This window comes from Andrographis paniculata, unplaced genomic scaffold, assembly GCF_009805555.1.
Source record: "Andrographis paniculata isolate CXL003 unplaced genomic scaffold, ASM980555v1 Contig5END, whole genome shotgun sequence".
NCBI lineage: Eukaryota > Viridiplantae > Streptophyta > Magnoliopsida > Lamiales > Acanthaceae > Andrographis > Andrographis paniculata.
In genome coordinates this window covers 2,826,430-2,839,230 of record NW_026137595.1, presented here as the reverse complement: position 1 = coordinate 2,839,230, position 12,801 = coordinate 2,826,430, and the positions used below count along the sequence as shown (strand labels likewise).

General features: G+C 35.7%; 3 protein-coding genes across 6 annotated transcripts; 1 reads left to right on the top strand and 2 right to left on the bottom strand.

Annotated features, from left to right (window-relative positions):
- Positions 1 to 890: 890 nt before the first annotated feature.
- Positions 891 to 6,842, bottom strand: LOC127258810 (protein TIC 62, chloroplastic). 2 transcript variants are annotated; one of them, XM_051285813.1, is made up of 9 exons: positions 6,477 to 6,842; positions 4,054 to 4,166; positions 3,867 to 3,920; positions 3,406 to 3,490; positions 2,595 to 2,700; positions 2,146 to 2,232; positions 1,947 to 2,044; positions 1,401 to 1,510; positions 891 to 1,133 (listed from the first exon to the last, which is right to left on the bottom strand). In XM_051285813.1, the coding sequence occupies exons 1-9, from the start codon at positions 6,766 to 6,768 to the stop codon at positions 1,065 to 1,067; spliced, it is 1,014 nt and encodes a 337-aa protein (XP_051141770.1). In that variant the 5' UTR covers positions 6,769 to 6,842; the 3' UTR covers positions 891 to 1,064. The 2 variants fall into 2 exon arrangements, with proteins under 2 accessions (XP_051141770.1, XP_051141771.1); XM_051285814.1 differs by lacking the exon at positions 3,867 to 3,920.
- A 43-nt stretch (positions 6,843 to 6,885) lies between these two features.
- LOC127258811 (pseudouridine-5'-phosphate glycosidase) lies at positions 6,886 to 11,860 on the top strand. 3 transcript variants are annotated; one of them, XM_051285817.1, is made up of 14 exons: positions 6,886 to 7,047; positions 7,158 to 7,251; positions 7,628 to 7,738; positions 8,428 to 8,510; positions 8,785 to 8,844; positions 8,925 to 8,985; positions 9,164 to 9,270; positions 9,349 to 9,426; positions 9,998 to 10,043; positions 10,130 to 10,250; positions 10,363 to 10,448; positions 10,904 to 10,987; positions 11,128 to 11,142; positions 11,365 to 11,860. In XM_051285817.1, the coding sequence occupies exons 1-13, from the start codon at positions 6,982 to 6,984 to the stop codon at positions 11,130 to 11,132; spliced, it is 1,002 nt and encodes a 333-aa protein (XP_051141774.1). In that variant the 5' UTR covers positions 6,886 to 6,981; the 3' UTR covers positions 11,133 to 11,142; positions 11,365 to 11,860. The 3 variants fall into 3 exon arrangements, with proteins under 3 accessions (XP_051141774.1, XP_051141772.1, XP_051141773.1); XM_051285816.1 differs by lacking the exon at positions 11,128 to 11,142 and having other exon boundaries at positions 6,887 to 7,047; XM_051285815.1 differs by lacking the exons at positions 10,904 to 10,987; positions 11,128 to 11,142; positions 11,365 to 11,860 and having other exon boundaries at positions 10,363 to 10,671.
- On the bottom strand, positions 11,705 to 12,801 carry LOC127258812 (protein GAST1-like). The gene is made up of 4 exons (XM_051285818.1): positions 12,642 to 12,801; positions 12,442 to 12,477; positions 12,319 to 12,352; positions 11,705 to 12,174 (listed from the first exon to the last, which is right to left on the bottom strand). Exons 1-4 carry the CDS (start codon positions 12,705 to 12,707, stop codon positions 11,993 to 11,995), a joined length of 318 nt encoding a protein of 105 aa, XP_051141775.1. The 5' UTR covers positions 12,708 to 12,801; the 3' UTR covers positions 11,705 to 11,992.

Below are 12,801 nucleotides of genomic sequence, written 5' to 3'. Positions count from 1 at the left end.
ATATTATATTTAATAATATTCAATATCGATTTTACTTTAAATACGATAGAATAAAACACAAAAAAATAACAAAAATACAAAAGATGTGTTATTTTGAAGTTTGGTTTCAAATTTTATGTTATACAACTATTGTCATTTTCTTTATCTTGTAAATTATTTTTTAGTTCCGCTTTAAATTAACAAAATCCGAACTAGAAAAATAATTTGCAAAAAAAAAAAAAAAACACTATCTTATATTGAAAGTTTTTACCAAAATTTTTATTGTTTATCAAATTTTTTCAAAAATATCAAATTAAATTCTTTTTTTATATTTTCTATATAATAATAAAATTTAATTTTATATTCAAAATATTAAGCCACACCAATTTATTTCTGCATCATATAATTTTTCAAATTCAAAATTTTTATTATTCAAATCAAGTACAAAATTCAAACCCTCAAAAGAACTAGTTTTCTATAAAATATCTCGAACCATTTCCCATTGTTTCAACAATGAAAGCACGAGCACTCCCACAAAGGATGGCCTGGCTTGTGAACTTGGAAGCCTCTAGATTTTGTCTGTCACACATAATTTACCTAAAGCGCAATAAGGAATTCTAATAAAATTATCCTACTTCACTTCAATTCGGGCCAGACTATTAGGCTCGATCGAAGTTTACTAAGAGTGCACCTACTTTCTGATAGTGGCCGCGAATTTCCAAATTATAAAAAAAAAAAAAAAAAATACAATGAAAGCACGAGATTTTTGACTAAACTTTTTCTTTAGTTCAACACTTGCAAAACATAACACCCAACCCATTATTATTATTCACACAAAATCGTAACAAAAAAAAAAAAAAAAAAAAAAAAAAAAAAAAAACCTAAAAGAAAAATAAAAACGAACAATTGACTTTTCACACCAATCAATGGACTGATTTTTCTCATTATAATAAAATCTGCATGTACAGTAAAGACAAGCCCTTTTCTATACCAAAAGACATAACATTCAAAAGAAAAAAAAAAAAAAAAAAAAAAAAAAAACTCAAAATGCTTACATGTTTCAATTTGTATCATGACTTTAGAGATCAGGAGGGCCTATGTGCAGCTTCGAATAATTCTTGCCATTTTTGTGGATCTTTCCCAGGTCCATCTCCCTGCATCATTATTATTTTCAGGCAAGATGATCAGCAATCAACACCTTCTTGAATCACAAGTAATGAAAAATACTGTCGAAAAAATTGCGGGGTGGGGTAAAGCATATTGCATGAGAGATCAACATTTTACTCAATAAAGTGCATTGAGTATCTGGGATGAGGCCGGGTGATCGATAAATTATTTTCTGATGCAGGGGGCTACATATAATAAATATATATATATGTGTGTATATATTATGTACATGAATGTTAGATTAAGTAATTTACCTTCACCGAGTTGATTTCATAGATTTGGTTTTCAGTAAAATCGATGTCCATTGCCTGTATGCAGGCTTCAGCCACTACTAGCCTGCTTACCTCTCCAACAAGTTTGTCTCCTGGGAATCACATACAGAATCTATAAATAGTGTGAAGAATGCTAAATAGCATCTTTATTGGGTTCTTGGAGGCGACTCGATGCATTAAAACAGAGACCTAACATGAACAAACTAAGAAAGAAATTTAAGGAAAAAAGTTGTAGAGTCTCAGTACAATATAAGCATTGATGAATAGACACAAAATGTGGAGGACGGCGTGTGAATTACTGAATGGCATCAGAAGTTAAAATGGGGATTTGTAAATGAATTGAATTTGTATAATAAAGGCCAATACGAAATGAGGAAATTGAGAAAGAGCGTTTGTAGTGTATGTAACTATGTATATCAATGATATTAATTATGCGAACATTCGGAAAGGTACCTGATTTTGTTTTCGAATCATTCTTCAGGAATAAAACAGATTTCAAAAGAAGAACAATATAAAAAGGGTAAATACCTTGACCAACAAGCACAGCTCGGCGCTCCCCAGCCGTAGCCTGTAGTAAAGTATTAAGGTCATAAGATGTGTATGGTCCATCTGTTAACCTGCCGGGTCTGTTGTGAAAAACACAAAACAATATGCATAGGGGATATAAGCATTAATATGTTAACTTCCACAGCAAAATTCTGCATGGATCCAACTTATATATTCAAACCTGATAATTGTGTATGGAAGGCCAGAATTACGAACAAAGTCCTCCCCCATTTTCTTATACTTCAGAACACCGAAAAGATTCATGATGCTAAAACATAAAGACAATAAGTTAGATGAAAAGTCAGTTCATTTTATGTTTTTAAACGAAGGAGGTGATTATCTTTAATGAATCCATTCCAGAGTCTGTCCAAGCATTGAAATTGTGAACATCTTTTCAGAGATAAGCCATGAATACCATGCACACAATTGATTTATTATTGTACAATCTTATTTACAGCTCCTCTGAAGCTTCTACAAAGTGTATGTCTATAAAATTTTTATATTTTCTATTTTGGCTATAATAATACATGCAAGTGGAAATAGCTTGTTACTAGAATTTTGTACTACATTGTAATTCTAAGAAGCATGAAAAGCTTTTAGGTGGACAATATCACAAAATAGAAAGCACACCTCCATGGAAGTTCATTGAACTTGGTGACTCCTATTGAAGAGACAAGAACAATTCTTTTCACCGATGACGGCAATGCTAGTACAAGGTTTCTCACACCTTCCCAGTCTACATTATAATAACAAGACTCTATTGGATAGATGCATTGCATAAAAGATTAAATGTACAAAGAAACTTTATTATATTAAAGGCATCATTAAGCATCCTGTGAAAACTGTCTGCAAAAGTGCCTCCTCATCATTCAGAAGTTAGAATGAGAAATTTTTAGTCTTATTTTCTCTTTTGTCAAATTTCAAAATGCGAAGGGTTATTTATTGGTCATTTTCTTTTCTGCTGCAACCTAAGTTTAGGTCCTTCCATAACTTGACATAGTAAAATCAGATAACATTACAAAAGTGAACTACCTATAAAAATTCTAGATTAATATCTGAAAGCAGCATCATATTCTACTTAAGCAACCCAATGAAACCTTATCGCTATTTAATGCCACGTGGAAAATCTGCAAACAGAAAATTTCTAGTAAGAAACCCACTTCATTGAGTCTAAGAAGTATCTATACCAGCCAGGATAGGAAAGCAGTGTACAGGGGTGGAATACCTCTCTCACCAACCTCTTACTGTATTTTTTTTTTTTTTTTTTTTTTTTTCATATTATGGGGGAGGGAACGTTTTACTGTCTAATCTTACAATGGGCTTTTAAGATGGCTTGTAATCCTTAACTTGAAAATCTTATTGATGGAAACATGAGGACATAGGAACTGAAATGCACAAAACAATTATTTTAGAATTTGGAAGCAGCAAAATGAATTCTGACCTACTCTTTCAGGTGTATTATCTCCATCCCATCTCCTGGAAGGAAAGGCCGTTGTTCCAGTGCAGCAAATAACATGTGTTACCCCCTGTAGCAACAATCTTCCACTGTAAATAGTTTTCAAAAAGTAGTAAATTTCTATTCCATTTCGCTACCTCCTCAAAGGTCCTCAAAGGAAAACAAGTTGCAACATATTTTTCTACATGCCGATCACTTTTCAACACATTTTCGGAAGTAGATACAATCAAGCCAATTTCCTTGCTATGGGTGGATCTAAGAATGGTAAGCTCTTCCTTCAAGGGTATAAGGCTCGTTATAACGAGCTTACCACACCAAAGAATTAAACCAGTCTTAATATTAGGTTCTTTTAGTAGCTTTTAATACGATTCCTAAATCTTTCTAGTTAAATAGTCCCTCAAATAAAATTTGTTTACTTTCCAAAAAATGGATGTTTATCGACAAACCTCAAACATAGAAGAATCCAAATCCCCAGGGTTCCGAGTGTCACCTTGCCACACCTAGCAAGTTCATAAGGAAGCTTGGAAAATGACACCCAAAATTCAGAGAAGATTAACTAAAATTTGAACATAATCTTGTCTGACACCAAACACTAAGCAACACAATGGATTCAGATGTGACTAAGACAAACACCTGTAATTTTTTATCATCTTGTTCACCAAAAAGAGCTGCAGCTTTCTCAGGATTCCGCAGTATAAGCCTTGATTTAATGTTCCGATTAAGCAGTGATGCTACAACTAATTGCCCTGATAAAAACTGCAATGGTCAACATATTGACAAAAAAGGCGAGTACAAACCAAGAAAAAATATGTCAAGTACAAATTTAGATGTATGTGCTCTTGAAACAAATCCTGGAAATACCACACCACCAAATTTATGGTAATTCGAAAACAAATTCAGAGCGGATATATAATGCTCTTAAACACTGGTCTAGTTTAAAACTAAGCAAATGTCTTACAAGAGGACAAAACAAATAATATGAGGCTACATTACGAAGATAAAACAATGATTTAACTAATCCTTTTTAGGGAGCTGTTTACTTTGTGGAATAAACTAGTAATTATGATATAATTATAGTAACAATATATTGTAAGTGAAAATAAAGAGTCCCAAGTCAATCCAGAGCCTCTTCACTTTGTGGAATAAGCTAAGAATCATGATATAGTTATAGTAAAAATATATTGTAAGCAAAAATAGAGAGTCCCAAGTCAATCCAGAGCTTCAGGCGTGTGAGTCGCAAGTTCATCATTCTACAACTTAGTTATATATATACTTAGATGATCATAATAGAACTTTTGGCGACATGAATCTCAAAGTATTAGTCTTGAGCAAACCCAAGAAAGAGATCATGCATGACAAGCATTCAAATTCACTCTTTGGCAAACTTTTCAGCTTCAAGTTTGTAATTAGAGTCTCATCTGTATCTAAGTTCAGAAGTCATACCATTGTTTCAATAATGCATATGAAGTTTCATTCAAAAGCATGTGAGAAATGATTAAAGTCGATTGTGAGGCTAAAATGTTGATTATCACACTATTCACTTGAACTCATTTGTTTGAGGGCATCCAAAGTACAGCCAAGTAACTGGAGGTTGATGACAAGGAGAGCTTGACACAAATGCATCCTCAGTCAAAAGTAAGTGCTGTTAAATGAATTGGACAAAAATTTGTTATTAAGTTTGTTGGCCCCGAAAAAGAAAGACCTTCAAAATGTTGCATACAAAATCAAGCAGAGTACGCTTGATTCAAACAAACAAACAAGTGTATAAACTATTATTTGAATTGGGCTGAACTCAACTGAAGATAAGAAATGCTTGATCTTGAACCAGGATTAAAACCCAAAAAAAAAAAAAAAAGAAAAAGAAAAAAAGGAAGTTAGACACTACTTGATCAAAAGCTTTGAGTGAAGTGGTGGTGACGCCTAGCCTAACCAAGAGTAATTTGTTCCTAATGGTACAATTCTAATTTAAGCAGTGGAAAATGAAGACTAAGCAGAATGCTGTAGTCTAGAAGTAGCCCTTGTGGGGACACGCCAAAGCAGATCACTCGGCGTGTATCTACTTCCTTTGCTCCACTATTTACTTATATGCCGTTTTGCAACTTGCAAGTGTTCATCCCATTGTTCATACAATCAAGCCACCAACCGGAGATATCGTGAATAACCCTTCCCTGGACTCTACACCGTCATCGAGAGTGCGAGTATCATATATAATTGTTACGCACAAAAAATAATAATAATAATGGTAGCAGGATCTTAAAGAAAGTCAGACAATGATCGGACTTAATAAAGTCAGATACAAAGGTCGGTCGAAACAGTAAGTCGGGCGAAGAAGAACGGCTGATACTGAGGTCGGTTGAAACAGGAAGTCGGGCGAAGAAGGTCGGTCGAAAGAGGAAGTCGGGCGAAAAAGGACGGCTGATACGGAGTTTGGGCCAAGCGAAAGATCTGTTAATTAGTCGCTTAATTAAGTGAACAGTAATTCAGTCGCTTGGTTGAGGCGACCATTGAATCGTCTGGAGAGATAAGATGTTGGTCACTTGTTGGGGCTCGTCTGGAGTATCTCTGGAATGGTCGGTGGGTCAATGGTTGGGTTATGCGTTTGGGTCAGTCGGTCAGCCGCAGTCTGTTTGAAGGATACTGGGCATTTTGGAGCATTCGTTCGGGACTAGCCGTCCATTTAAAAAAGTAAGGCGCCCAGAGGCGGTCGGTTGGCCAATTGAGTTCTGGAACCCGTGGAAGCGATTGGCAAAAAGGTTAAGAACGCGTGTCTATAAAGGAGGAATTGGCAGTTGCTGTAACTAAGCCACGGTTCCGAAATGTTTTCTTAAAGGAATATTTAAGATTCGGGTATGTTCCGACAACAAATTCAAAAGAATTGCCTTTGATCACCAACTCTAGTTTTATTTTTCTTTATTTATGTATTAGTGATTCATAATATCAGACATTAATTATATCAAATTCGGACCTATTTTCGAATTTTATTTTTTTATTGTTGAAAATTGCATCAACAATACTATAAAAAAACAGAACTAAAAAGCGTGAAAAGGGTAAATTACCAACGCCACCGGTTCCTCCGACGACAAGAACAAGCTTCGAGGAAGAGGATGGTGAAGTGGTCGTTTCATCCTGTGTTGACTCGGAGGTCATAGATTCAGCAACTTGTTCGCTTACAGCGCCGGAACATGACACGTATGATGTCAGTGGAACTCTTCCTCTAAATGAACACTCAAAAGCAGGAAAGCTCAAAGGAACAATCGAAAACCGGGGAACTGTTTGCCAGCATTTGTTGAAAGATTTCCTTGCAACGAGACGATCAAGAGTAGGAGCGAGGGAGAGCTTGGACGCCATGGACGTGCTCCAGAACCTTGGAGAAGACACAGGAATGATGTTTGTATGGCGGACGTTTAATTAACGAACAGACCGAGTAAAATAAATAAAACCTCGACTTTTGAAATAAGCGTAGTTTAGAAACACGACTTAAAACCTCATAACCAAAACACGTTTTTTACTTCTGAAAATCCTCTCTTCCGACGCCGACGCAGGGGAGAAGATCAAACAAGAATGGCGGCATCTTCGGCTCTCTCCAGAATCGCGAATCTCGGAAGGCACTTGAACCCTACCTCAAAGGTACGATGGTTTTCGTTTCTTTGAGCTGAGTAGTTCAAGAATGCTTCTTTTAATTCAAGAAAAACCCATCTTCGAGTACTCGTTGCCTGATCAGTTACTAGTTTGTGTAGGGTGAAGCGAAAGTTAAATTATCCAAAGAGGTTTCGGAGGCTTTATCAGCGGGGAATCCGATTGTTGCGCTTGAATCGACGATTATTTCACACGGTACTCTGCCCGAAACGAGTGTTTTTATTTTCGTATGTTGATTCAGTAGAGGTGGACGATACAGCAGGGAATTGCAGAGATTAGTGTTAGACAGTGCGTTCCATGAAAATGCTGGACGCTTTAGTTGTCGGTAATTGAATGTGCAATTGTGTCGTTTTCATTGCATATTACAGTTGAGTTCACTGATAGACAGCTTCTGTTTAAAAAACTGTGGTAATCTACCGAGTATTTATGGAGACACATATATACGGTAGTTCTGTTTCTGGTCAATTTCTAGTAATCATTATCTGTACAACGATTTTTGTGATATAATGACTAATGGTTCCTGTAATATGTGCAATGAAATATCTAATAAACCCCTTAATCATGGACTTAGGGATGCCGTATCCACAGAATTTGGAGACAGCTAAAGAAGTAGAGGCAGTTGTAAGGCAAAATGGAGCTGTACCCGCTACTATTGCTATTTTGGATGGAACACCATGCATAGGTATTTAATCTGAACTTTTTTCATCTCCACTTTTGAGCCTTTTAGTTTCAGAAAGCCCAAACATGAAGTTTTCGATTAAATAGATCTTTTGCATGTAAGTGCTATCAGCTATGAATGATTGAATCCAAAGTTCTGTTTATTTGAAAACTTATGTAGATTATACAAAGGATGCAATACTTATTGAATGCTGTTGGTTTGAGTTAATAATCCTACATATTTAAATAGAAGAAATTCGTCATTTACCCTTTTTTTTCTTCCCATGGTGCTCGATTTTGCATCATAACCAATTTATCTAGTTAGAATGTGTTTGAACAAGGTGAAACTTGGCATAAGTAGTATAATAACATTTTTTAGTTTTCCTACTGTATTTGTATTGCTTTTCTATATAGAATGTTTCTTCTTCACAACACTAAAGTCATGTCCTTATTGTAGTGGATGGATGCATGATCATATAAGATGTGAGATTTGTAATTGAAGGTTTAGGAAATATATGCTACCTAGCCCATTTCCTTTCCATGGGGGATTATGAGAATAGGTTTCTCTCTCCCTCCATGTTGTAGTTGTGTACTTGTGTGTTGTTTCTGTGTTTATTTCTCCAGCTTCCTTGGTGCTTCTTCACTTCTGAAGCCAAGTGAGGGAAAATTTAATTTACACTAATCTAAATTGTAATATATTTATATATATTAAAGGTTTATCAGCAGAAGAGCTTGAGAGGTTGGCTGTCCTTGGAAGAAAAGCTCGAAAGACAGCTCGCCGGGACATTGCACATGTTGTAAGCATCTAATATCCGATTACATGTGCCTGTCCATATCCTTTTCACTGCTATGATGTAAAGTGTTGAGATTGGACTGCTCAATGTTGATCGTGAAAATCATTGCCTTACTGAAAATGTTTTAGGAGTATGTGTATTAAATAGTTTAGATAAGATATTAGAGCTGTGTCGCCAGGAAATACCCACCAGTTGGTGGTATTCCATTTCTTAGACTTGGATCTTATTGTCTATGAAAAGGTAGGACTTTAAACATGATGTAAGCCACCTTTGTCAGGTGGCTACTGGAGGAATTGGTGCAACAACTGTCTCTGCAACCATGTTTTTTGCTTCTATGGTAATTATTGTTGCTTGTTCTCTCTTTCTCTAGATAATTCTTTATAGAGCCTGTATTTTTTATTATTCAAATATTCGCAGGCTGGCATTCCCATTTTTGTCACGGGGGGCATTGGTGGAGTACATCGACATGGAGAGAGTAGTATGTTTAGTTTCTTTTCTAGCAGAATAGTATACAGTCCAAGAGCATTTTAGAAGTGTCTGATCTTTCTTGCTCTCTGCTTGGTTTTAAGGTTCATTTTATTCAATTTCATGAATATGAAACCAGCATGTCTTGCGATTTTGATTTTTTATTGATTGTTATCTTCTTCCTTTCGCAGCATTGGATATTTCTTCTGATCTCACGGAGCTTGGAAGGACACCTGTTGCTGTAGTTTCTGCTGGTGTCAAATCAATATTAGATATTTCAAGAACCCTTGAGTATTTGGTAACCCCCAAACCCTTTTTGCTCTTTAACAATTATTAAAAACTGTCTTTATTTTCTAATAAAACTAATTTGCTTTAGGAAACTCAAGGAGTCTGTGTTGCTGCATACCAGACCAATGAGTTCCCTGCCTTCTTCACTGATAAGAGCGGCTACAAGGTACCCATTTATATGCGGCATACTGGATAGAGATTGCTTGTGTTTCTATCTCACATCATTGTGCTAGAATTCCTTAATCTGTTCAGATTTTAGACCATGAAGCATCATTTGGGGTGATATAATTTTTTATTTCATATTACCTAATAACTGATCCATTCAAACAAATTGAGAGTTATTTGGCATGGAATTCTGTTGGTGTTTCCAAATTAGAGTTCTTTCTTGTTCGGTGAAATTCACCCTTTAATATTATCTCATATCACATCACTTCCATGAGAAGAAAAGCAAAAATATCTAAGTATGGATGTTTAGACTTGAAATCAATGGTAGAAAAGGATAATATAATGTTGATAGGGTGAGCTCGTAAAAGAACATTTTTGTATACAGTTCATGAGATGTTATCATTAGCCATTACTTCACCTCTCTTCGCAAGCAATGGAAACCAGGATTCAGCTTCTGGTAAAAGTGTAGTTCTGGTTAATTTTTTGCATATATGTATATTTACTGGCATTGCCAAATTCTGAAGTTGCAATCTAATCTTATGTTCTTCATTTTCGTGTTTCCATAAATTTAGGCACCTTGCCATGTTGATTCACCTGAGGATTGTGCTCGACTAATAGGTGTAGCATCCTTTGTTGTCTTTTTGTTATTCCTTCTCTGCCTTGTTATTGATGCTACTTTTGGGCTGATGTTCTTAACATCACAGATTCAAACATTGGTCTTGGCCTGGGCACTGGAGTTCTGATAGCAGTCCCCATTCCCAAAGAGCATTCTGCTTCAGGAAACATAATTGAGTCAGCAATACAGAGAGCTCTTAAAGAGGCTCGGTAGGTGTTTTTCCCGCCTTATATTTGAATGATTTATGCTGCTAATATTGTTAAACTAGTTAATTAAATGTTTAATCTTAGCAAATTATAATTGTCTGGATTTGTGACACAGGGAGCATAATGTGACTGGCAGTGCTGAAACGCCTTTCTTACTTGCTAGAGTGAATGAGCTCACTGGGGGAGCATCCCTTGCTGCAAGTATTCTTTATAAAATCATTGGGTGTGTTTGTTTGGGGGTTTGGATTTTGAGTTGGTATTTGAGTAGTAAAATTTTGTATTGGACTATTGTATGATGTGATATAAATTGGTGTTGATGTGATGTTTTGAATGTAAATTGATTTTTAGTATAATATAAAAAATAAAAAAAAAAGGTATTTGATCTGATGTTTTTAGAGTGAAAAAGCTTGATGAATAGTAGAAATCCTGAGAAATTTGGCCAAAAGAGCACACCCATTCAGTTTCATAGCCAAAAATTAAAGAAAAGAAAATTGCAAAAACTAATTAGTCTTGGCCAATAGTTGCTACCCATCATCATTGGCTGCAATATTTTTTATTTATTATGATTTATGGAATTTTATTCCAATTTAAGCTCAACTGCTTGCTTGGCTGCAAAGTTTCCTTTTATTTATTTGAATTTCCTTAATGGTCACAAGACATTGCTCTAGTGAAAAACAATGCCCGCGTTGGTGCACAGATTGCTGTCTCTCTCTCCCAAATCCAAAATCATAAGCGTAAAGGTTAGTTCTGATCTTTCACTATTCCTATCATTTTGATTTTTGAGTGCATATGTGAAGGGATTTTATGAATCTCTAGCATCTTTTTCAGTTATCCCTTTGAACAGAACCTTAACCTGTTTATGTCCTCCTTCATTATGCAGGTTGACCGTTTGATGGTATTTATTCTATATACGTAACTTTACGTATTTATTTAATATCATTATTATGGTTACTATTATTTACATCCAAAATTTTATATAGCAGTAGTTTCTGATTGTTTGGCATTATAATTACATGCTTGTCGTTCATATTGTTGTTTTCCTTATTTGTCTTGAGTCCTTTGTTTGACAAATAACTGTAGAGAAAGTTCCAAAAGACTTACTAGTGTCATTATCCAGATACCTAAAGGAAGCATCAGTGCCAACAGTTTGTTGAGAAGGAATGGGTGAAACTTCAATTTCTCTCCTTGTAAAGATCTTACCCTGCAGAAGAATAGAAGAAATGGTTTGGAGATATGTGGATGTTTCTTGCTGCTCCCACTGCAAAGAGCACTGAGGAACAAAACTGATGGCAAATTGTTCTAAATCGGTTGTGTTAGGACACCTGCATCTGAATCTTAGTGCTTTTATTTCACCTCAACATTATTTAAGATATGTGCATTCAGATGTATAAGTGTCAAATATTTTCTGTGACACTATATTTTGTGTTTTGCTGGAAGACTATTTATAAGAATAACCAGAAGTATAAAATGCTCAGCTCCACGAAACTTGGATTTCCAATACATAGGTAGAACTCCAGAGTTAAGTTACACAGTCAAACAATTAGTGTCTCCCCACCACATTCTTACAATGCATTCTTTTAGCATTGGAAATCCCATAAAACATTAGGCACAGGGCAATATAATGAAAGATAGATAGTGAACTTCCAGTGAAGAACCAATGGCAGGAAGCTGCTGGGAAGTCCAAGAACATAAAAACTTGATTGCTTAATCAGTTGAGCAATAAGGTTTTGGTTCCATTGGAGCCTCTACGGGCATTTGGGGCCACCCCTCTTGGTCTTCCAGTTGTTGTAGCATGGGCAAACTTGCTTGTTGCCGTATGTGCCAGGAGGCACACATAAACACTTGGCACAGCATTTCTGGCAGAAGAACATGCATGGCTTCTTGAACGATGTCTTTGAGCATCTATTACTGCATCTTGGGGCACAGTCTGCACAAAAGATATTGAAATCATATGATATGGAGCTACATTGTGACCAGGTATGATCTCCTCAAAATTCAGTAATTTATTGCTTTGATATTTTTGGGGACACACGCACACACTATATATATATAGAATGCGTTTGTCACTTACCCTGAAGTCGAAGGCTCCTTTCGCTTATGCCATACTGTGGTCAAACGAATAAATAAAGATTTATTAGATATCCAGGGAAAGAACACAGAAGTTTCTATCTACTTTATGAAAATAGGTTTTTACTTGGTGTTGAGAAGCTGGCGTCTTGGAGCTGGATGCCTGAAAAATTATCCAAAAATACAATCTAAGAGTATTGCAATAGTTCTTTGAATTTTGTATAACATGCACTACGAAATTGAGTCAGTGTGGTTCGTGTTTGATCCCATGGATGTCCTGATATATTCCTACTAGTGTATATGCTTAAGTGACTGTTTATGACTTACCTGGTTGTGGGTTACAAGTGTTGCAATGAGTAGTAGAAACAATAGGAAGGTTAGTTTCCTATCCATTTTTCTTGGGCCAACTGAAAGAGAGAGAAGACAAACGAGGGATGAGTTAGTTGTTCGAGGTTGTAACAAGAAACACAGGTATTTATAGAGGATT